The 26,229-nt window shown below is 34.8% G+C and overlaps 1 protein-coding gene across 1 annotated transcript in view; it reads right to left on the bottom strand.

Moving 5' to 3' along the window:
* The window catches only part of LOC106881001 (dynein axonemal heavy chain 3), a 172,777-nt gene that overhangs the window by 93,145 nt on the left and 53,403 nt on the right, over positions 1-26,229 (bottom strand). Inside the window, exons 15-24 of the mRNA XM_052972117.2 lie at positions 25,958-26,088; positions 17,492-17,687; positions 14,722-14,916; positions 11,968-12,156; positions 9,852-9,980; positions 8,251-8,451; positions 7,439-7,578; positions 5,297-5,387; positions 2,475-2,542; positions 570-798 (exon numbers count right to left, since the gene is read on the bottom strand). Coding sequence (XP_052828077.1) covers positions 570-798; positions 2,475-2,542; positions 5,297-5,387; positions 7,439-7,578; positions 8,251-8,451; positions 9,852-9,980; positions 11,968-12,156; positions 14,722-14,916; positions 17,492-17,687; positions 25,958-26,088 — 1,569 coding nt within the window. The remainder of the gene's footprint in view (positions 1-569; positions 799-2,474; positions 2,543-5,296; positions 5,388-7,438; positions 7,579-8,250; positions 8,452-9,851; positions 9,981-11,967; positions 12,157-14,721; positions 14,917-17,491; positions 17,688-25,957; positions 26,089-26,229) is intronic.

The following is a 26,229-nucleotide window of genomic DNA, read 5'->3' as shown; positions in this document are numbered from 1 at the left end:
ACTCTTGTAAACTTACCTATCCATTCACTCTGCCCAATCCTCTTGACCACTTTTCTTATATTTGCCCTGTAACTTGAGGGTACATCCTGACACATCTTTGACTCAATCCCTCATTTTCCAACTGAGACAGCCATGTATATCTTCTTTGAAAAACTGCTGTTCTCATCCATGTATCATGCTTTAACATCTCATCACCTAGCATAAAGCCACCTCCCTCAGTAGTACCCACACTTCAGAAGAGGGGTCTTGTCTTACAAGTTACTTGGTGACCTCACTAGTGCCAGCACCACATAAATATAGTCATTACACTGTGAAGTGGTTGGTGTTAAGAAGGGCATCCAGCCATAGAAACTATGCCAAAACAAACATTGGAGCTTGGTACAATCCTCTGGCTCATCAGCTTCTGTCAAGACATCCAACTCATGCCAGTATGGAAAATGATTGTTTAACAATGATGATGAAACTATATTATTATTTGAACAAACCTAACCCAATAATGAACGTATAAATTGAGGTAATTTTTAACTGACAATTTAACCAATTATCACTGCAATTGTTGTTTAACTTACTTGTTGAAGCCATTTTTCAACAAGTCCATGTGCTTCAGATGGGACAATATTGGTACAGAAATTCACCCTTTCCTTTTCAGATGATTCCATGGCTACAATAACTTTCTCAGGGGTGAAAACCAACTGGGCAATGCTTTCGAAACATTTCTTCAAATGAGGCTGCACACGTAAAGGGTCTTTGGTTTCAGAGAGAATTTCGAGAAGTTCATCATTAGATAAGAAAAAGAATCTGAAACCAAATCATGAAATTCATTAAAAAATATTTGTTTCAAATTTTGGCACAAGGCCAGCAATCTTGGGAGAAGGTGTAATTCCATTACGTTAACCCCAGTGTTCAGCAGGTGCTTATCCTATTAACCCCAAAAGGATGAAAGGCAAAGTTGACCACAGCAGCATCTGAACTCAGAATGTAAGGATGGACGAAATGCCACTAAGAATTTTGCCCTGCATGCTAACAATTCTGCCATTTCACTGCCTTTAAATTTATTAAAAAATATCAAAATATAAGAAACACTATTTGAATAAAAGATGTCTCTTGATTGGTGGACTTAATCTATCACCTGGTTAAATGTGACCACCTAGTCTTTGGGTACTTTTAGCAGAGTCCACTCTGTTGCAAGCATCCAGGTCAAATCTTTGGTTTGAGGATACTTTCTTCCCACTAGTTTCAAAGTTTCTGTAATGGGTAGTGAGCACTGCCTTACTCTTTGATTACAAGATAAAAAACATAACTTTGTAGGTGTAATGTGTTCTCTAACATATTATTAGATCAGGGAACTCTGGCACCACTGAAAATTTATATGAAGTCTAACACATGAGGAGCAAAAAAACAAGTAGACTATATGTTGTTAAGCTATCTAATATTTCCTTTCGTTGATAAAATCAAAATAGGATAAAAATCTTTTACAAGAATTTTATCAGGAAGCTAGTGTGTAAAAAAATTCCTAAGGGAAATTTCTATTCCCAAGAATATACTTATTCGTTTATATATATATAAAGGGTATTACTACAGAATAATGCCACACACCAGACTTCCCAAATAAACACATTTTAGTACCGAATGCGAGGAAAAGCAACCCTCAAACGAAACCAACATTAAAAAAAAAAAAACTCAACTATGTATCGACCGATTTCACGATTACCAGAATGAAATGTATTCTGTAGCATTATTCTGTAGTAATGCTCTTTATATATAATATTTCCTTTCTTTATCTAAGGTGGTAGGATGTAGTTTAAAGAGAGATTTGGTTGTTATTTTTAGCATATCAAACAACCACACGGTGACATATTTGTTGGCTATTGTGTTGGTTGCAGTGAGAATCATTTATTATAACATAATCACATCAGTCGAAGGGTCTTGTCTTGCTACCTACATGGTAACCTCACTTGTGCCAGTACTACATAAGAAACACCAAGTACACTTTGTAAAGTGGTTGGCATTAGGAAGGGCATCCAGCTGCAGAAACCATGCTTAAGCAGACATTGGAGCTTGATACAGACCTCTAGTTTACCAATTCCTGTTGAACTATCCAACCCATGTCAGCATGGAAAATGGACATATGATGATGATGATAGTAAAACATCAGTGATTCTCTTATTTTTGTGGGCTTCGATGGTGACTGCAGTAGAAAGGTTCTGACCAGACATAGTTAGAGAGAACAAACTGCTAACTTATTCACTTCACTAACCTGTCAATCAAATGGCTTTATTTTAAGATGTGGTCTATATTTAATTCAACTTCAACAGAATTTTTGTAAACATTTTGTTTTTTACTCTGCATATCTCATCCAAGATACTGTTTTCCCTTGTCTCACACTCTAATTAACCTTAGTTAGACATTGTAAATTATTTTTTGTTATAATATTTACCCCATTCTGAGAGGGTGAATAAAGCATTATTTCTTACCTTGGGAAAAATAGTCTCTTTTTCTCCAGGTAATCATTTAGTCCACACTGTATGTCTTCTAGTAAAGTCTGGGGGAAAAAATAAAGAAAGTGTTGTTGATGTTGTTGCTGATTAGGTGTTGGCTAACTCTGATCAAACAGTCCTATGTCAAAAAATATTTCAACTATGAACAACCTATTTGTCTTTTTTTGTTTTGTTTCAAATATTGTATAAATACTGGCAATCAGTCAGTTATGATGATAAGGGCTCCAGTTGATCTGGTCACCGTAATACACTATTCCCGAAAATAATGTGCAAGAGGTTGAGCACACAAACACATATACCCTTAATGTGGTTCTCAGGGAGATTTGGCATGAAACAAACTGTGATAAGGTTGGCCCCTTTGAAATACAGGTACCATATTCTTTTGCCAGCTGAGTGAACTAGAGCAGTATGAAATAAAGGATACAACATGCTTAACCCATTACCTCCCATAATTTTATTAACTGGAATTTTTTTTTAAACTTTGATTTCTAGCATAAAACAGCCTTAGAAACATGCTGGAATGATCAAAATAACATTTCAAAATAACATTTTAAATAGAAATAAGTGAGATATTGGGTGAGAAATTAGCAAACCTCATTTGAATATCAGAGAAATATACCTAGTAGATATAGCAAAAAGGTTAGATATGTGTAAATATTGACAGATAATTACGAAATTTGTAATTTTTAAGTGATCTCATATGAGATCACTGGTAGGTAATGGGTTAAGGACACAACATGTCACTGGGAATTGAACTCACAACTTTACTATCATGAGCTGAATACTCTAACCACTAAGCCATGTGCCTGTGTAAATAGGACAACATTATCCAATGCATTTTTTAAAGACATTAAAATGGGATTTGAGGGAGATTAAGCTAATATTTTCAGCAGCTCAGAAAATTTTGTGAAGGCTCTTTTTAGAGGCACGATCAGTTGATGTGCCATACTTAATGGTAGTACTTTTTTGTGCACCAAAAGAAACTGTTTTGATTTTGATGTGAACATATACAGTGACATGGCATAAGGTTTTTGAGAAAATGTGTCCCAGTGAAACATTTTGTAAATGGTGAACAAGTCACTAGTTTTATATCATGTGTCATGATTGCAATCATCACCAATATTACGAAAACTATTATCATCTCTATTTCTATTATTGTCTCTTCCATTTCAGTTGCCTCATCTCTCCCTATTTTCTCCTCATTACTGTCATCTTGTTTTTATAACTACAGGGTGTCCACAAGGTCTGGGTACATGGAGTAAATAAAATCATAACATAAACAATTAAATATAAGAGATAATAATTTCTTAAAGTATGTGTTAATCCCCATATGGGTACATGGAGTAAATAAAATCATAACATAAACAATTAAATATAAGAGATAATAATTTCTTAAAGTATGTGTTAATCCCCATATGGGTACATGGAGTAAATAAAATCATAACATAAACAATTAAATATAAGAGATAATAATTTCTTAAAGTATGTGTTAATCCCCATATGGGTACATGGAGTAAATAAAATCATAACATAAACAATTAAGTATAAGAAATAATAATTTCTTAAAGTATGTGTTAATCCCCATGTACCCAGACTTTGTGGACACCCTGTATAATCCCTTTTCTTGTTTCATCATCCTCATTATCACTGTTATCCTCCATCTCATTTTTATTGTCATTGTCATCATTATCATCATCACTAACATCACCATCACCACCAACAACAAGCTGTCTGAATTAACAATCAGACTATACCAGCAGAAAAAAAGAAAAAGTCAAAATATATGACACAAAAACTATATTGAAGGTAACTATTTCCAAAAATTCCAGACTCTTAAATTTGAAAAGAAACAAAATTTTGAAATGATTTTTATGGAATGTTTTTGAGAATCAAAACAAATCAATTATAAATTCAAAAAAATTGATTATGTCTGTTGCAAGCAAAAATAATAATAATTCTTTCTAATTTTGGGACAAGGCTAGTAATAATGAGGGGAGGAGGCAAGTTGATTACATAAACCCTAGTACTTGACTGATACTGTATTTTATTAATCCTGAAAGGATGACAAGCAAAGTTGGTGAGATTTGATCTCTGAATGTAAAGAGCCAGAAGAAATGTTGCTATTTTGACTGATATGCTAAAATAAAAACAATTAGTGAAGTTTATAAATTTTAGATAGGTTCAGACTTATCTAAATTATAAATTTCCCTAAATGAATTGTAGTGTAGCAGAGCTACATATTACATAGTAATATGTGATTCGACCTGCACAGCAGATGAATATATCGATGAGGCATCTAGTCTTGCTTTGATACGGTAGCCTCGTTCTGAGACACAAGCCTCATTCCAAGCTACACAGTAGAAGCTCTCCAGTTCATGCCAGCTTTCAGTCAAAGACATATGTCTTCTCTGTAGCTCCATGCGCAAGTCTCCCATGTGTGACTCACATGTCTATTCACCTCGACACAAGATATATGGTTCATAAGCGAAGATATTTTATCACACACACATTCTCAAAATGACTGTTCTCATTACACACTTGAATACATGCTGTAATACAAATATTATATGTTATTTCTTTCAGTGCAAAAGCAAAAACCAAAACTTCCTTTGTACGTAAACACACATGTTTTTGTATCATACTACATGCTTCCACTACAAAAGGTGAACACAGAATAAACACTATATTTATACACAAAAATGTCTTATAGCAATTCATACTAGCTGTTATTCCAGTTAATAACAAGCACTTGAACAGCCAACAACAGCCGCTATAGTAATGTTGTAGAGTGTATTTACCACTGAATATTGTAGTTTTTCAAGCATCTGGTCCTGGGAAGCAACAGTTAGGGCCTTGTGACTCTGCTTAGCAGTTGACATGATCTGTTTCCTAAAGAAAAAAATGTTAATTACGTTTAGATGGAACACAGACACTCAATTATTTAAAACAAAAATTGAGTTTTAATAAGAATAATATTCAATGAATAAATAAGACATTTAAAAGGACTTATTTTCAAAACTAGTTTTCTATGATTTTGTCACAGTGTATTAACTCTTGATACCTACCTGCCTGAGACTGCCTGTAGCTCTGATACAAACTTCTTGTTTTGAAGTGATTTAAATTAAAACATTCCATCAAAATTTTATGTTAACCCTTTCGTTACCAACCCGGCTGAAACCGCCTCTGGCTCTGAGTACAAATGTCTTGTTTTCAAATGTTCAGAATTAAAATCTTCCCCCAAACCTTAGTCACAATTTATGTTCCTAAGACTAGCATCATGATAACTAAGTTATTTTACTAAATTCTTTGTTATATTCAAAGTAATTGAAAGAAACACAGAGCATCTTAAAATAAATACAGTAACGAAAGGGTTAATGTATGTTCTACCTACCAGCTTAATATTGGCAAAATGATTTTATTAAATTCTTTGTTATTTTCAAAATTAATCGAGGCAAAGGTAGTGCATTTCAACAGAAATATGGTAATGAAAGGGTTAAAAGGAATTGGCTGGAAATGTTTCCTCATTACCTTCTCTAGAATTTCATCGTTATTATTATTATAAGCTCATTATTGTTATTTATAAGTATAAAGCGGTGGATGAAAGTATCATTGCTTAACTCATGTCAGTCTTGAGCAACTAAACTCATGCAGAATGGTGTGACTGTTTCTTTTATTTCATACATGGTGTATGTAGGACTACATTGTTCAATGTGTCACTTCTTTTTAAAAGATGGTAGGGGTTATTTGAAGGGGATTTGGCAGTATTTGTAGCAGATCCGGTGACTTTGTAAAGGCTCACTCATTGGCTCTTAAGGCTTCATATTTTCATGTGAGATAAGAAATAAGAGTTGCAGTTTTAATGAATTTTCCAAGACCAATAAACCTTGTGAACTGAAACAGTTTCAGGTAGCATTCAAATCAAGGTTACTATCTCAGATGACTTGTTATTTACCTTTAATTGACATGTGTCAAAGTATAGATAAATGAAAAATCAGAATACTGTGTTGGTAGTTGTGGATAGATCAGATACTATATATTGATAACTTCCTTGAATATTCTTTATGTAATATGGCTACAGCAAAAATATTGTTATTTTAGATGATCAGGCATAAGCAAAAATACAATATCACCATTAAAATGATCAACAAAAGAAGACAATGTAAAAATAAAAAGAAAACAAATCAAAAATCTTTCTTAATGGTTATGTCAAATCTACAAATTAGACTAATCTGATTTAAGATTAAAGCCTAAACAATCCATGAAGCAGGGTGTTTAACTTTACATTCAGTAGCAATTAATTCTCCTGCTTCTATTCTATCTTTAAAGAAATAAGTTTTTCTGTGTTCCATTCTATTCTACAATGATTTCTCTGCTGGATGGGATACCAACATAGAATTGAACTTAGGTCTTCCAAATCAACAATATTTCTGCTGCTGCTGCTGCTTAAGGAAGGAAGCTTTTCTTTCAATGTAGTACTTGTTTATAGCTTGGTATACTTGGCCATTTTAAGAGTTATGTCTTATGGACGACATAGTGTCATAGACAGGATACAAGTTGTCAATCTCTTAGCACAAGCATAAAGCTACATGCATATATAACTTAACAGAATAAGATATTCATGCCTTTCTCAAGAACATAGCAGCATAATAAAGGAATAAAAGAGAGGAGTTTTCCCCTCTGCTCATGCAAAATCAAGTTATTAATATCATCTCAATCCTCAGACCTCAATTAAATAAGAATATATATGCATATATCCTTCTATATACATGAGGCTTATTGAAATCTTTAAATCTATCTTTATTTCATGAACTGCTTGTTTATAAATGCTAAGGGGTCTCCAATTATCTTTGTTACTTCTTTTATAAATGTTCAAATAATAAAAATGTAACAAAATAAAAAAAAGAAACATAATTTGAAGTAGACATATCTAAATAATTTACCAGTTTTGGTCAACTTCTTCAAACATTTTACCCTGTACAGGAATTTGCTCTCTGATATCTGCCGATCCAAATATTGGTTCCAAGTACAACCAGGCAGATTGAACCTTCAGCCAAGATTCCAGGATACCTTTCATACGATTCTGAAACAAATCAAGATGTTTTAGATTTTATACATTTTGAATTGTAGAAATATGTTAATTTTTTACCCAGGTGTAGTCATGGAGAGAGAATGTATGATGATCATGCCTTCCTTAAAAACATAGTAGTCTAACCAAAAGGCTTTTAAACCAAGGCTTTAAGAACTCTGCTATTAAAACTAATATAAAGGAGCATCTTCTTGTTATCTGAAGGAGACATTTGCAGTTCTGTTAACCCCTTAAGGTCATTGTAGATGAAGGTCTTATCAGCATGCAATAAATCTTGAATATCACCTGCACCAACTTATTCATATTCCTCTTACTGTCTCATTTGTAGAAGGCTATTATAGATTGATACTGTTTCATCTTCTATCCAACAGCTTTCCTTAAACACATTTAGTCATGATTTTTTCTCAAACTCTAATGAAATAAGCATGCTTAACTCTTTCCAGTGTATCTTTAATACGTTTTATTGCTTGCATAACAATTTTATCATCAGTTTCCTTGATGATATCCCCTGAAAACAGAAATAATGTCCTGACCCATAGACTGTAGAAGTGGAATGGTATGAAAAAGAGAAACACAAATAAGAAGGAAATAATATAAAGAACAGAGGTATACAAAAAGAAAAGAAACATTGATGAAAGTAAGATAAAGAGATGGTGAGATACTCACAAGACTATAGCCCCATTCCTTAATCTCCTTTTCAAAAGGTCCAACAAATGCTGAACCTTTCATTGTTGTAGTTTTAACAATATGATCATCAAGAAGGGCCTGGATGTCATCAAAAGCTGACAGTATAAATAGTTCTGTGTCCTTGTAAGGTGTGAAGTTGAATGCCATGTTTTCCCAGTCATCCTTCATTTTAGATAATGCCTGAAAATCACATACAGGAACTTTTTTAAGAGTGTTAAGATAATTTAATCATTGGTACACTTACTGAAGATATCATCAGAATTAGTGGACATATGATGACTACATTATGGATTAGCAAAAACAGAATTTCGAGAAACAACTTATCTATTACATAAAAACATGTCTTCATCAGGGCCTCTTTGTGTTCCTTGCAGAACATAGACTCACCATAGATTCTTCTGATATATTTTGCCTCATGCTTTTCTTTATATTTGATTCTCTGTTATACCTGTCATCCTTTTCTGCTGATATCTGCCACATAATCCTCTGGCATCCTGTCTTCCATTTCTCCCCTGGAATCCAATCCAAGGCTTCCTTGCCAAACATCCCTCTAGTCTCCCAAATGTCCTTATATTTTCTATTCATACTCACTCACATTTTGCTGTTTGTTGGCAAATGGGTACCTGTTTTGCTTTAGCCCAGAGATCTTTGTAGCTCAGTAAAACATCTCTGCTAATGAGTACATGGTCAAATAACATTCCATTGCTCTCAGATTTAACAATTCTTGGATATAAGACTGAGCAGTATAGCAGTATGGCTGTAGCCATATCATATGAGGGTAGAACTAACATATGGGTACAGGTATGGCTGAGTTGTACCTTAGCAAGTATCTTCTCCCATAGTCCTGAGTTGTCTAGGCCTTTTAAGACAGTAGAATGTAATTTGAAAGCAATTTGACTAATGTTTTAAGCAGGTTGAACATCTATATAGAATAGGTGTGGGATACCAGCTGCCACATTCCAAAAGAAATAGTCTACTGCAGAAAATTTTAAAAACTCATGAAAAAAGTAAAATTCCAACAATAAAAATGATAATTAAAAGTAATTTGTATACATATGAATTTTGTAAAATTAAGTATTCATTATTTTTCTCAGCCCATATAGATCTCCATAGGTTCTTTCACACTTGCATATTAGCTCTGGTACTAAAAGGGTCAGCTCCAAAGGAGCATAGAGGCTTCAATTTCTTTGTTTTGTTTTAATCTTGTAGCATTCAGATTACTCTCTCAAATGTGATGCTTATTTATTAACATTATTTTGTATCAATCATGCATTATCTTGTAGCTAAGAGATTTTCATGGTGTGATTGCTTATTTTTAGAATGACATTGTAGGATAGGTGTGAGGAGACAGATCTGGCCAATTTTAACATAAAACTGGTTGAATAAACTTCATAAACAAAATGAGACAAGCACAGGAACCTTTCTATTAGCTATTGGCAAATGCAATGTTTCTTTTTAATTAACCATCTTCTTGAAATTATTATACACAAATTCAGACTACCACTAAAACACTACAAATTCAAGCATGTCAATTAATACTATTTATTACATGATTATCTGAAACTAAACCCTGAACTCACCTTTTCTAAAGCAAATTCTTTATTAGCTTGAGAGCTTATGGCTGACAGTTCATCTAAGTACCTTTCAAGGTCCAGTTTCAAGATCTCAGATAAAGGTGTATCTTCCTGTGGTGTGATATCAAAGCCAACCTAAAGAAAAAGATGAATTATTATTCATTGTTTGTTGTATTTGTTGTCTATTTCTCTGGTTAGTTCCAATCAACCGCAGAGTGTTCTACCCGTAATCACACCATCTTTTTTACTAGAAATATATATTATCCAACAATTCTTTCGTATAACTAAAGATAGAGTGTGATTTAATGCAGATTCATCTGCTATTTCAAGCTTTTACAGTGACTCTGTAGAGGTTTCCTTGTTGAATTTATTCGTTTGTTCAGGCAATTGTTGCTTGAAATGTTATATAGAATCTTCCAAGTTGAAGTTCTATACTGAGGATCAAAATACAGCAGCAACAACAAAACACGACAAGCCAATGAAGAAGATTCTTTTGGGTTAACTGACTTGCTAAAAATTGCAATCAAATCTTCAAAGTATACTATGACATTTTTAAATGAAAAATTACATTAGATACTGTAGACCTAGATAAAATGTCTAAAAAAAGAATATTGGAAGTTCCTGGCTGGAAAAATTTAATAAAAGAACTGCTCAATCAAGGATGATCTGGGGATGAACAAAATTCTACAGATGAAATTTCAACAACAAAAAAAAAAAAATAATAAAAAAATTCATTAACAACTGATAAGAAAGGGATAATTACATTAGGATATCAATGTAGACAACAGAACAATCACCAGATATTACAAAGTTCCCTAATTAACATGTTAAGTGAAAGCTAACATATTTGATGCAGGGAGCATTAAGAAGTTCCCTAGAAAAAAACAAATTATGTGCTGAGGGAAAAATATTAGTCAAAAAATAATAATAATATTTTATCTTAATTATACCAACAAGGTGAAGTATGTGTTTTATTGTTGAGATCATCATAAGATCAAAATATGCCAAGAGTTGTTTCCTGTAGATGCCAAAATAATTAAAATAATATCATTCATTGATTAATATTGATTCTTTCTCATTGCTTGATTATTTCTAGTTATTGTTTTGATGTTCCATCCATTAAATGTGTTAGCATTAACATAACTATAGTTTTTTATGTGGATGATATCTGAGTAATGTATTCTCTAAACACTTCTACTTTTCTACACCAACCAGCACTCAATCTTAGCAATTCTTCCAATACCATTTCCTCAAATACAGTGAAATCTATTTGTATTTCTTTTGCAGATGTTATTTTTGAGTTGTGAAAAACATATGTATTTCTCTCAAAAGCAATATTACTTAACCATGAGTAGAGTCATGTTACTCACTGAAAAATAATATAATACCCTGGTTTCCCATGAGGCCTGTGTGGCAAAGTATGCTGTTCATTAGTAAAAGTTAGGGGAAGTGGTTTAACTTCAATTGGAAATCAGAACAGTTTTCACATTAAATAATAATAGTTTCTAATACAGACACAGGGACTGAAATTAGGGACAGACATAATTAAATCAGCTACAGTACTTGAATGGTACTTTATTTTATAGACAATGGAGACCTGAAAGGAAAAGGTGACTTCAGCTGGAATTTGAACTCAGAATGTAAATGTTGCAGGTTATTTCGTCCCATACTTTAAGGATTCTGCTGATCAACTATTCTAATTATTGTTACTAACACAGGTACTAAACCAATAGATTGAAGGGAGGGGTAACATGTGTTTACATTGACCACAGTACTTGACTGTTTCTTTATTTTATCAATAACTGAAGAGCTAGAGGTGCAGTTAACCTTGGTAGATTTTGAACTCAGAGTGGGAAGAATCAGAACAATTATCATTAGACATTTTGCCCTGCACTCTAAAGCTACTGCCATCTTACAACACTAGTTCTTGTAAGAATGATTATGGTTTTTAATGTTGTTGCAAGATTACACATTTTTGAGAAAGAGTATAGTAAACTAAATCATCCTTACTACTTTAAGGGAACTTTATTTTATCAACCTTGAGGACCAAAAGGCAAAATTGACTACAGAGAGATTTCAATTCAGAACTTAAAGGGACAGAATAATATTTATAAAGAGCTACCTTTTCACTCATCATCTTCCAGTGCCTATTTTTTATACCAGGGTTACAGAGTGCTTTCACGAGTGGTATATTTATTTTAAATTTCTCCAGTCTGTTTTTCATGGCCCTGGCAGCTTTAAATGGTCCTTTCTTGTCTGGGTGATTAAAAACTTGGGTTAATTTGTAAGCAATCCTCCATAATGTCTGAATCTGAAAGAGATATATTTGAAATTTACGTTTTAAAATTAAATCTAGTTAACATGTTAACTGCCACAGTCTATTACTGGAACTTACTGATGATGCCACGTATTTTCAGTCACACTGCATTTTGTATAATTACAAGGAAATGTTTTTTTTTTTTTTTGCATTTTTAGAATATTTCGTAATTAAACTTTATCATTTAGTACTCATATCAATTAAGTATCCTTGAAACCACATCAAAGATACAGAATAAACTATTTTTTCAAATTGCAAAAATGTACCACTGGTGGTGCATATAACAGCTGGGAAGTTTGCGATGAACTGCCAGTAGTACATGTGGCAGTTAATGTGTTAATATAATTAAAACAATAAAATAATGTTCTGTACTGAGCTTAGTAGATGCGGCATAGTTGAAGTTACACTAGTAAAGGTCAAGATGAGTGTAGAAAGTTATTGTTGTATAGTTTCAGGTCAGTGTTGATCAAGTAGATCAAAGGTATACCAAATATGACCATCCTGCTTTATCACATTTATAGTATTTGTAGGATTACATGTCCAGAACTGCAATCCAAATTGTTCTATTTTCTAAGATAGCAGGGTGTGATTTACTCTTTTACTTGTTTCAGTCATTTGACTGTGGCCATGCTGGAGCACTACCTTTAGTCGAGAAAATCGATCCCAGGACTTATTCTTTGGATGCCTAGTACTTATTCTATTGGTCTCTTTTGCCGAACCACTAAGTTACGGGGACGTAAACACACCAGCATCGGTTGTCAAGCAATGTTGGGGGGGGGGGGACAAACACAGACACACAAACATATACATACACATACATATATATATATATATACATATACATATATACGACAGTCTTCTTTCAGTTTCCATCTACCAAATCCACTCACAAGGCTTTGGTCGGCCCGAGGCTATAGTAGCAGACACTTGCACAAGGTGCCACACAGTGGGACTGAACCCAGAACCATGTGGATGGTAAGCACAGCCACTCCTGCGCCTATAATAGTGTGTATATAACACAATTTAACCTTGTTAGTTGACAATGACAATAACCATTTTTGTGGTAAATAAGGTACAAGTACTACAATTGTAGACATTATGATAAAATGGGTTTAGAGTATAAAAGTTATTTATTCTCAGGTTGAGTCTAAATGAGCAGACCTATGACCAAAGGTTTTCTACCCTTATCATTAAGTTTTTTTCCAGTCTATATTATTTTATATAGCCTTCTACTTTTTGAGACAGTAAAGTGAGCTTTGAGAAAGATAAAGCATATTTAGAGAGGTCAATAGGTGCAAAAGACAATTGGTGTGTAAGTGTCTATTGAGACAGTTTGGTAATATTGACGAAATTTGAACTGTTGACCCTTTGGCCAACTGTCAAGAATTCCATCGAAAATCTCCAGGAAGACTTTATTACCAGGCATGGGTATAGGTGCAGGCGTGGCAATAGACATAGGTGTGTCTTATAGATGTAGTCATGTCTTTGTGCAACGGAAACTGAAAGACATTCACTGTGTTTGTGTGTGTGTGCATCTATCTCTCTCTATGTATATATGTATGTATATGTGTGTGTGTGTAAGAGTCAGTGTGTGTACATTTGTGTCTCCTTATCTTGATGTCATGTGATAACTGTAAATGTGTGTCACTGTCATACAAGCAATGTCAATTATTTCCAATATTCTGTAAAAACATGTCTGGCCATAAGGAAATATCACCTTGCTTGGAAATAAGTGGAGGTTGGCAACAGGAAAAGCATCTGACCATAGAAAATCTGTCTCTGCAAACTCTGTTTGACCCATCCAAACATGGAAAAGTGAACATTAAAGCGATGATGATGATGAAGAAATATTGGTGGATGTTAAAGAAAGGTAAATATTCTTGATGGTAAATTAGGGATACCATTGTCGCCATTAGATAAGTAACTTTTGCCACACTACCAAGTTACTTAAACAAACTAACACTGGTCATCAAGTTGTGGTAGCAGAAGAAACACACACACACACACACACACACACACACACACACACATTATGAGCTTCTTTCACTTTCTGTCTTCCAAATTCTCTCACATGGTATTGATTGGCCTTGGGTTATCATAGAAGACACTTGCTTAAGGTACTGTGCAGTGGGACTGAACTTGAAACTACAGTGTTGCAAAATGAGCTTCATAGCAACATAGCCATGCCTGCAATTGAAGGCATCATTCCTTATTTTTAAATCCTATGGTGTCACTTGAGGGATGTTTGAGAACTATTCTTAGCAGTGATAATATAGGGAGGCATTAAAATTGGTTTGGCCGTTGTTGTTGTTTGTGTGTGTGTGGTAGGTGGAGGGTTGTATGCATTCTTGCATCTGTTAAAGTAAAATGGGAAATAATACCCGAGGTTTATCTGGGAAGGAGAAATAAAGTTGTGATGCTTAAATCTTTCACTAAGAGTTTAAAAATGGAAACAAGAAAGGTGTTCCAGCTAAGAACTGAAACCAAGTTATCAACTCACTTCATAGTGAATTTATTAAGACATCATGATGTCAACCATAATAGAAAACAAAATATTACCTCTTGGTCCACCTCTTCAGAATTGACGTTCAGCAGTGGCCCATTCATCCAACATTCATACTGTGTTTGTAGTTTGACAGCATTTGACCAAAGTCTTTCATAAGGTTCAACTGCTGTTGCTAGAAATTGCACCTGTTCAAACTCACTGATTTCTTCCAATCCCAGCATCATCTCTTCTTCGTTAATTTTCTGTTTCTAATTGTATGAAGTTGGTACAATAAAAATATATATAGCGAAAAATATAAAAAGAACAATACACAAAAATTTTATGTGTGTGTGCGTGCGTGTGTGTGTGTGTGTGTGTGTGTGTGTGTGTGTGTGTGTTTGTGTATAATATATATGTATATATATATATATATATATATATATATATATATATATATATATATACATACATATATTTACAAATTAAAAGGGTAAAGGAATTATCAATTTATTAATAAATCAATTAATAATTAATAATTTTTACCAAGCCCAACGGTATGAAAGCACCATTATTGGTGGAGAACTTATTCAAAAAAAGTTCATATATTTATAAATATAATTAAGGGATCAGCAAAATATTTGCTTCACCATATACCGAAGTTCAGAAAAATAGCAGCTAAAAAAGCTGATTCTCAGCTTTTTTAGCTGCTATTTTTCTGAACTTCGGTATATGGTGAAGCAAATATTTTGCTGATCCCTTAATTATATTTATACATATATTTATGTAGACAGCCGGTTTCACTTATGTTAATCATGACTAAGAAGTTAGTGTTAATGTTACAATTTCATATTGTCATAAAAAATCTTCCTTCCATGTTAGTAGGAGGAAGGATATTTTGTAAATGAGTCATTCATATATAAACAATAATTGTTATGATATACCATCAGGAAGATTCATTCACATACACATGTGTGCTTTTAACCTTGTTTTTAGGTACAATAAAAGGTGTGTAAATGTAATAATAAAAAGAAATAAAATCAAATCATTCATTCAATAACTTCTAAAGGAAGATACAATGTCGGCACTGACTGGTCAATTTCTGGTTAATTTTCATTTCATCATTACACAGATTCCTTTTGTTTTTGTTTTTTTTATCAACTCTGCTTTGGAGGAACTTATGAAGTTATCTTCTATGATTTTTCTACTGAAAAATGCCCTAGTTATGGATTATAACTTCATGATTTTTCAACCAAAATGCTGAAATGCTAATCCCTTGTCCATCATTGCTTCTTTTGTTTTAGTTAGTTTATTTTGAGGAGGAAAAGAAACACTCAAAGTTTTTGAAACTAATAGGGGTTATTTTCAAACCAGACATCTGATCCAGTTACTTGTAACAGAGCGATCTCTGCTAAAGATATTGAATGACTAGTTGGTGGTGGTAAATCAAGTTATAGATTAGGCCTAAGCACCTGTGCTGGCACCACATAAAAGCACCGATGCCAGCACAATGTATGAAGCATCCATGCTGGTATCACATAAAAAGCACCTGTGCTGGTGTCATGTAAAAGCACCCATGCTGGTGTCACATAAAAAGCACCCGTGCCAGCACTGTATAAGAGACATCCATGCCAGCACCACATAAAAAGCACTAGTGTTTGGTACGGCCTTCTGGCTCCTGTTGAACTACTCAGCCCATGTCAGTATGGAGGACAGATATTAAATGATGATGATGTTGATGATTGCAATGCAGAAAGTAAAAAAAAAAAAGATGCAAGTGAACCCTCCTTTTCCTTATTTCATTTTAAATTACCAGTTCTAATAGTTATGATTATGAAAGCAGCATGAGTGAAAAGTACCAACAAGATTGACTAACCCTCAATATTTTTATAAAATGAATATAAATAAGTGATATTACAAGATGGCTAAAGTATTGACTGACTGTTTGTAGCATGAACAGTCGACCAGTACATAACTGGTTGAGGCATAGTGTGATGGACTACAAGGTGGAGAGGCAATGGTTCAAATCCTATAACTGGAGTTCACTGAGTTCATGATGAAGATACTTCACTTTACAAAGACCCAGCTCACCAGTTTGTCTGTACTTGAAGGTAGTATATTTTAGTACAGTAAACATTGGTAGCACTGTAAAATGAAGAAGTTTCTTAGCTTTCAATATTGAGTTCAAATTGAATCAGTAGATATACACTAAATGGATTCATAATATTTAGTGGTTATCTTACAACCTAATGGAGCCAAGTGGTTCACCTACATGCATACATCTACATAAGGGAATATCTGTTCATTACATTATTTTGAAGTTTGTTTATGTTATTCTTTCTTTCATTTCTTTCTCTCACAACCTGTTTATGATGATGAGAGAGTGCAATAGTTTCCCCTCTAAAAAACATTAGAAAACGAGCAGGTGAAGAAAAGAAATGCAGTCATGACATCTTAGGCTTCTGTGATGTTTGTAAACTGAAAATGTAAATGATCCCAATTCAAAACCAGTTCATGGATTCAATTCACAGAAACTTATCTCCTTCTGTCTGTCACTCTTATAATACAACACTTGATATTATTTGTGAATAGGGTAGTGAAGTGTCAGATCATTACCACATGGGACAAAATACATAGCAGCATTTCCTCTAGCTCTTATATTTGCAGTTCAAATACTACCAAGGTCGACTTTGCCTTTCATCCTTTCTGGATTGACTAAATAAGCACCAGTGAAGCACTGGAATCAATGCAATTGACAAATTGCTCCTCTCAGAATTGCTGGCCTTGTGCCAAAATTAGAAATAATGTTATTTGTAAATGAAATGCATGAATTTCAAAACTTCCTACCTCTTTTTTCAAAACTTCCAATTGATTTTCAATGATACGAATCTCTGATAAAATCTGTTGAGCTTCTGACATTCTGTCTTTAGTTGCAAATTCTTTCAGCTTTTTAGATAAACCACTCACATTATCTAGAATCCGTTTACGCCAACCATTCAGCTTTTCTACTGCTAAATCATGTTGTTTTTGAAGTTGACTTTCACTGCAATGGGGAAATAAGATGTAACATACAAATTATCTGTGATTAGTGGTTATAACTTAGAGACAACATACAAAACCAATAGCTTAATGTTGGCCACTGAGGGAACCTTTAGTCGATTGCTTGACCTATTAGAAATAATAGACAAATCTCACTCAGAATAAAGTGATGGAATTTTGGATAATGTTGTCAAAGATGAATTATGTTTGAAAATACTGGGTGGTAATGGTTAGAATATCTTTGACCATTGGCAAGCTGGATTAGGGATAATCTGGAGCTAAACTCATTGGCAACACTTCTAAATACGTATAGACAGTGAAGGCAATCAACTAAATATCAGTGCATTAACACTAAGGATAAACAAAATATCATTTTAAGGATCACACACACACACACACACACACACACACGCGCACACACACACACACACACACACACACACACACACACACACACACACACACACACACACACACACGTGCACACACTGAAAGAAAAGCACAAATGATAAAAATGCACGACAGATGGAACAAAAGGAAAAACACGAAAATTTAGCCTTCATTAGCTGTCTTCACTAAAGATTCTGGTAGTTTTGATGCAGTAAGTATATGTGTGTGTACGCGCATGTGTACGTGCGTGCGTGTATGTGTGTGTGCATGTATGCATATATCGTGGTAAAATTAATCACCTATATGAATAAAAAAGAAAACTTAGAATTTTTCTATTCTTATAACTTTGCTATTGTCGGATCTTATCGTTTTGGCTGCCAGCATTTCAAAAGTTGAAGTTTACTGAGAATTTAAAAATTTGGCACAATAATACACTTGCCCAAACTGAAATGTTTTAAAAAGTTATAGAAGTTTAAAGTTTGATCATTTTCACCCAGTCAGGAAACAGGATTTGGAAGCTGTCATTTTGTACGTGACTGTACATTTTGTCGTCAATATCCTGAAAATAGCACATGTCAATATTTGTAAACAAAACGTGTTATGTCTCCGGTAATTTTCTTTCGTGTAAATAAATGTTTATGTTAATTTAAGAGAGTTATCCAAAAAATCTTATTTATTCTTCCACAAGCTGCCACCCCAGGTCCAGGCCCTCATAACTCAGACCAAAATCAAGGACCTGCGGCAATTAGCAAAGGCAACTGACACACATTTTTTATCCAGTGGTGTCATGGTCAACGCCATAGGGTCGGCCCCGAGACAGGTTAGGGTTAAACCTGTGCTTCTGCCACGCAAAGTTCTGCCACGCAAAGTTCGAAAAAAAGGCGACAAAGTGCAAACAACCAGGACCCCTTCACCAGTGATCCAGAGAAACTCCAGGGCCGGCCGCCATTTGAACGCCCTGGTGGCCGGCAGACATGACCAATTGCTCCTCTATGTCCGCGATCGCAGCTCCGGATGCAGGTTCCTAATCGACACAGGAGCAGAAGTCAGCGTGATCCCAGCGTCGGCAAGGGACCTCGACACGGAAAGCGGAGCCAACCTTTAACAGTCGCCAACGGGTCCACAATCGAGGCATACAGTCGTCGCACCCTTTCTCTCAACATCGGCTCACAAAAATATACATGGGCATTCACCATCGCCGATGTCCATCAGCCCATAATCGGTGCAGACTTTCTTCAGCACATTTACTACTGGTGGATTTGCGGGGAAAACGACTCTTCGACAACAACACATACGCTTCGGTGCTTGCGTTGTCGGTATTCTAAGCTCACATGATTTACCACTCCACTATTGCAATCCACACATTTGCATGCCTCTCGCCGTCGTTATTTTCACCAGTACATGTTCCTGCATGACTTTGCCCTTTGCCAAACATCCATTCTCATCCCGCATGGTAGCTGGGCTTTATAAGGCATTTTCATTTTTCATGGCAATGTGTTCTGACAGAGCTGTTTTGTTCACGGAGGTTTATCTACAGACAAAACAACGCTCACATAAGTTTTCTTTCACAATTAATAATGAGAGGTAAGCTTTGTTGCTAATTATTACGCTCAAAAGCTGGCCATAATAAGGCATATATGCACATCCGTAGTATATGATACATGCGAAATAAATATTCACTGTAGTTATATTAAATTGGTTTGCTGAATTTTATCTTTTTTTACAATGCCTCTAAAGAAAAAAATGAGATATGATAATTCGTATTTGAAATTCGGTTTTATAAAGCCTAGTGGAGACGAGAAGCCAGAGTGTCATTTTGTACTCCGAGATTTTGATGTCTACCCAGCAAGTTAAAGAGGCACTTCGAAACGAAGTATCCCAATTGAATAGAGATGTCGACTTCTTCTGGCGCGAAGCCGCCAGATTGACGAAATCCAGACTTGATCACACAGGAATGTTTTTACTGGACAGTACAGCTAGTTTGAAAGCATCCTTCGAAGTTTCAATGGCAATAGCTGTTGCAAAAAAGCCCCACAATATCGGCGAAGAGTTTATGTTGCCTTGCTGCAAAGATATCATATCGAAAGTGCTAGGAAGTTCTTAATTTTATTTGTCTTAATATGAAAGTTTACATTAAGCTAGCATCTCTTTCATTATTTCCTAATGATAATGATGATTTCTCGTGTAAATAAATTGTAGTTTAGAATACTGAGGTAAAAAAAGAGAAAATTCATTGATATCTTATTAAAGAACAAATTTCATTGCCTGTATCAATCAGATTTTTGCAAATTCACACACACACACACATTATATATATTATTAATTGGGGACTTTCGAGAAGTCTCCCATTCTGGTGATCTGGACTGAATGCTTGCAACGGAACAGGTTCTGCTAAATGCACTCAAGACTCAGGTGGTGCTGTTTACCTGGGAAATGAATGGAGTCTAGTACCCAAGAAGAGGAGTAATTCTTCCGATCGGCTTCAAGATGGTTTCTATCTACCAAATTTCCTTCACACAAGTTTGATCGACCGAAGGTTGTGGAAGAAGATTACTACCTAAAGTGCCACGCGGTGGGATCAAACCCGAAACCACGCAATTTCAAATCAAACTTCTTATCCACACAGCCATTTCTGCACCCATATCGGAGCAGCTAAGTTTTGTACCTGGCACTTTGCCGATTAAGAAACAAACCCTCCTGGACAATATACGAGTAAGAGGTGGTGACTAAAAAGTTCCTGTCTTTGGGTAAAAGAAAATACAGGAGGATCAGTTGATTATGGTTTTATTCAACATATCCCCCTCTCAGATTCGTACACTGCAGCGATCCTTCAGTTTTTCTAAGCCCTGTAAAAGAACTTGGAAAGTTGGAACTCCAGCTAGGCCTTTCGTGAGACCTTTAAAGTTAGGAACTTTTCAGCACCTTGTCATATACATTAGCAGCAATACTCCATACAAAGTATCCAGAGAACTTCAATGGAATTGCTGCACTAGAAAAAATAGCAGCCAAATCTTCCTCAAATCTTAAAAGGCCTACTGTTAGAGAAAAGAAAGGGAAGGTTATATTAAATAGCGAACGTTGTCCTTGATATGCTAAGCTTGAAAAACTAAAAGACAAGATGGCCATGGCTTGAATACTCTTCACTATAAGACAGTCCAAACTACAACAACAACAGCAGCAGCAACAAGAAATTAATCGATTTCTTTTGTTCGTGAGACTGTCAAGAGTGAAGCTTTATATTATATATTGTGTTGGTATTTACAGAGGGCAGACAATACAAACACAGACGTACCCAACATCGGAGAAAGAAAGGTAGAAGAGAGAGAAAGAGGGAGAGAAAGAGAGAGAAAGGTAGAATTATTTATGACGTGAGCAACTGTCTTAATCTCCATGAAATAAAAAGATCAACCCTTTGACAAGCAGGTGTGGTTAAGAGTATGATGGTAAAATATTAAAGGTGTGCTGTAACAAGTGGCTATTAATTTTTTTGAGTGTATGTGTGAAGGTGAGGCACAATCTCGTATAAGGCTCTTCCAAGTATGCATAAGTAATTCTAAACGGATGAGTGTCAACAATGCCTTATCATTTATTTAGTAAAATACAGCTAACACTCTTTATGATAGCAGTATAAGAATTTGTGTGTGGGTATGTGTGTGTGTATGTGTGTGTGAAAGAGAGAGAGAGAGAGAGAGAGAGAGAGAGAGAGGATTTAGGAGTACAAAAGGTATGAGACTAACATATACTGACCGACACATTGATAAATAACATTAGAGAATAGGTTGATTTGTAGATATTGTTGATAAGGTTGAGTCACACACAATAAGCGAGATCCCGAATTTTTCACGACCAAACTATTCATTTCTTTTTACTGAATTTCATGCTTTTAATGGCTAGTAGTGCATTTTAAAATTATAGTTTGAGTTAGATTTGTGTTAAAATACTGATTTTCGGTTTTATTTGGTCGATAGCGGATGGACTATGGTCGATATAAAACAAAATTGTGGGCCATTACAGGATAAGAGGTTGTGTATCACTGTTTTAAACTATAAAGTACTGAATATAACTGATCCAATGAGATAATTAACAGCGCAAATATGGCTGCGGTTAAGAAGTTCACAGCACAACTTGTTCGAGATCATTGTACGAGTATTTTCTACCATTGCCACGAATTGGTCAAAGCCATTTATATGAAATTTGGTGGACAGAAGCTGTGGAACCTGTCGCAAAAATATTTCCCGCTCATGGAGAAAAGACATGCTTAACTCATCACTCAATTCAGTCCTAATACCAGGCACTTGGTTACCATTAGTGGAATTCTATCCTTTACCACTGGTTTCATATCGTTTTAGGTGTGTGTGTATCTATATTTATAGCTGCCAGTAAATTTAATAGAAAACACAGTGACTGTTATTCCATCCGTAAAATTACTTGTCTAACATATTTAATGAACGATGCCTTACTTTAAATTTACTTTATTGATATAGAACTTCATTCATTTACCGCACAGAAATAAAAGGCTAATAAGGGAATAATAAAAAAAGTCACTAATAATTATTAAACAAGATCAAATTTGCAAACCTTTGTGTTGATATATATATATATATATATATATATATATATATATATATATATATATATATATATATATATAATTATATAAATAAAAATATTTATATATAATATTATATATCTTATATATAAAATAGACCTGTGTGTGTATGTATTCGCTTTTCACGCGGAAACAGCTGCGCGAATTGGTTCCATACTTGGGGTGCATGAATAATTTGATCTCGGATACATAATAGGGTCTTAATTTTATCTTTTTTATTAAAAATAAATGATATTGGTTTATATAAGATTAACTTCTTTAAAAAAGGTTTTTCACTTTCGGTGTCAAATAACATTTTTCCACAGGTATTTTCGAGTACATTCAACGTATCTGATCTCCAAACCCACCGAAAAGAAAGGGCGGGGGGAGAAGTCAATAATTATTTCACAACGAAATATCGGCTGGTCCTTTATCGCAAATAGCTGTTACATGGTAGCAGAGCGTGCTAGAAATAGCAGTCAAGTCTTCCCTTTTCTGGGGGAAAGGAACCGTTTATGTGTGATTTCCATATTACATTCGTTGAAAGTATACGAAATAACTTGGAAAAGAAAAACAAAAACCCACGAAACAAAACTCCATTGGTGGGAAACTTCAAGCTGCCTGGAAAATTTCGAGGTCCCCACCACCCTCCCCCTTTCTTTCCTAGAAAAAGTGGTTTGCGGTGCATTTGGAGGTCAGATATGTTGAATGCAGTCGAAAAAAAACCCGTGGAAAAAATCATTTCACAACGAAGTACGAACAATTCCTTTACAACATATTTTCCTAACCATGCCTAGAAGGAAAGTGTCAAATTAAACTACAAGCAAAGAGTACTGTGTTAAGGCTATGAGTTTATAACCCGAATGAAACCGGGTCCTTCTGCTTGAATAATATATAATATATAATAGTCTTATGTAAAAATATGTATAATATTATACATGTAAAATTATATATATATATATATATCTGCGGAATAAGTAATAATCAAATGAGGCAATTTCTGGCGAATACGCTGGAATGGGCATCGTTTCTCATTCAAACTGCTCCAGACTTTGGAATGTCATCCTCGCCGTATGTGGCCAAGCGTTATCTTGATGGAAGAACATCTTTCGTCTTGAAACCAAAGACAGTCGTTTCTCTTCTAGCGCTGACTTGAATGACTGGTTGAACGACCAAACCCAAGCTTCTCTGCTAGTTCCTCAACAGTTACGATGGGATTTTGTTCCATCGAGGTTTGCAGGACGACCTCAACGAGCTCTACTGATCTTCCAGGACGAGGCTCGTCTTCTAGGCTGGAGTTTCCAGCTCGGAATTTCTGGAACCACCGTTGACACTGGCTTACGATTATTGTCCGATCCCTATATACTGCATTAATATTCCTCGTGCTTTCCGTTGCGTCATTGCCTTTATTGAACTAATAAAGCAAAATATGTCGAATATGCTCTTTTGTAACTTCCATTATAGCTTTGAAAAAATAACTGTTAAAATCACTCTTCTAAGGATAAGAACAAGGTAATATTACTACCCGCTTTTATAATAAGTTGATGCAGATTGTTTATCTCGTCTTCCTCCGACTTTTAGTTCATGCAATTGAAAAAACCGCATTATTTATGCGATGACCCAATAATATACGTGGAGCACGAAACTTTAATTACTCTCTCTCTCTCTCTCTCTCTCTCTCTCTCTCTCTCTCTCTCATACACACACACACATTCACTCACAGTTATCTCTCTCCCCATCTCTCGAATATTTCCGTATTGTAAGTCTATTATTAGTATAAAAAAATCTTATTACCTTTCTGTGATCCGCTCAATGATACAATTCCATTGCAAACTGATGTTTGTATGTATGTATGTATGTATGTATGTATGTATGTATGTATGTATGTATGCACGCATGCATGCGTGTATATGTCTATGTGTGTATGTATGTACTTGTACTGGGTATGACTAAACTTCAACTGGTTATGGGGCTCGGTTTCGAGAGTCAAGGTTTTTTGAGGAGAGTAGAACCAACACTTAGCCACTATTATTCCCAGGTCTATTCTGTCCCAGTGGTCAGGGTCCCAGCTATAGGTTAATTATGATATTAGGGCTTACCTACCTATTCTTGTGAAAACTGGATTTGGCGGACTCTGCGTAAGAAACCTTCAGTAGTTCAGTGGAGGGGAAAACAGCTTCAGCAACGCATTATGGAGTGTAAAGAACAAGATGAGGCAAGTAAGATATCTTGGTCATTCATTGCATGCTTCTCCGTCCTCAGTAATCTTAACCTGGTTTTGTCACTGGACTGAAAGTGGTTATTGACAATGGAGTGTGTTGACCGTGCGCTACTCTTCTTCACTTTAAACAGAGTTACCTTGAAGATGACTAGATGATCATCATTGCTCCGATGGACGAACATGTTATAGTGTGCAGTCGCCACACATACATACATCAAATGGAAGCTGTTCGAGAAATGTAATTCTTACTCTAACATTAACAGAAGATGTGGATTGCGTTGAGCGGAGAAGTGACGAATTCCTGGAATTTACTTAAATGCCAAATCGGAGATGCTTACACTATTTTAAATGATTGGAACTACATTGTAAAGTACTAGTACAGCTCCAGTGCTCTTTCTCCCAGTTGCTCCTCGCGACCAAACCCCCATTCAACCTTTCATTCATTTATCCTTTCATCTATTTAATATTTCTCTTCTTTATTGTTTTTTTCCATCTTTTTTACTCCACTCCCTCTCCCACACTCTCTATCGCTTCCTCACTTTATACTTATAATATTCTATCTCTTTTGAATTAGACGGCTAAAATGCCATTTCCTCTGGTAAAAGAAATTACTCTTTAGCTTTTGAACATGAGTTACTTCACACTGAAATATTATTTCTTAATAATAAGGGAGGTTTTTTTCTGAAATAAAAAAAAAAAAACTTTTTATTTTCTCGAAAGCTTTTGTGCACAGAACTTCTGCAGCAACCATTTTCGGCTGTTTTCAACTTAAACCCATAACGTGCCTATCTGATGAGTGTAGGGCACCACCTTAACACAAAACTCGGGTTTATGACTATTGTCATTAAAATATATCAAAATATATCATACATCCTCATTATATTTATATTAAGTGTTCTTTTGTTTTGAGTAAAAAGCATAATATATGTGCGTGCGCGCGCGTGAATATATATGATTTGTGTGTGCCGCGCATATATGTGTGTGTGTGTGTGTGTGTGTGTGTGTGTGTGTGTGTGTGTGTGTGTGTGTGTGTGTGTGTGTACGTATGTGTCTGTTGGATGCTAGTGTGACTTACATCTTGGAGATTATTGGTGTAATACGGTTAGACCAGCTGAAGGTATTGTTGATCAATAAGAAATCTTCTCTCTTCATTACAACATATGTCATCATGAACATCACATTAGCAGCAGCTACTTCCTGTTTTTCCTAAAATTAAAAAAAAACAACACACACATTTACACAAAAATATAACAATGATAGACCAGACATTGCGAAAAAATATTTTTATATGATTTTAAAATTTAATCTCTCAAATTATGAATGTGGTCAGTGTAAGATCTTTGACAA

The sequence above is a fragment of the Octopus bimaculoides genome, chromosome 1, assembly GCF_046866305.1.
Source record: "Octopus bimaculoides isolate indiv1 chromosome 1, ASM4686630v1, whole genome shotgun sequence".
NCBI lineage: Eukaryota > Metazoa > Mollusca > Cephalopoda > Octopoda > Octopodidae > Octopus > Octopus bimaculoides.
This window is presented reverse-complemented; position numbering and strand designations above follow the sequence as displayed.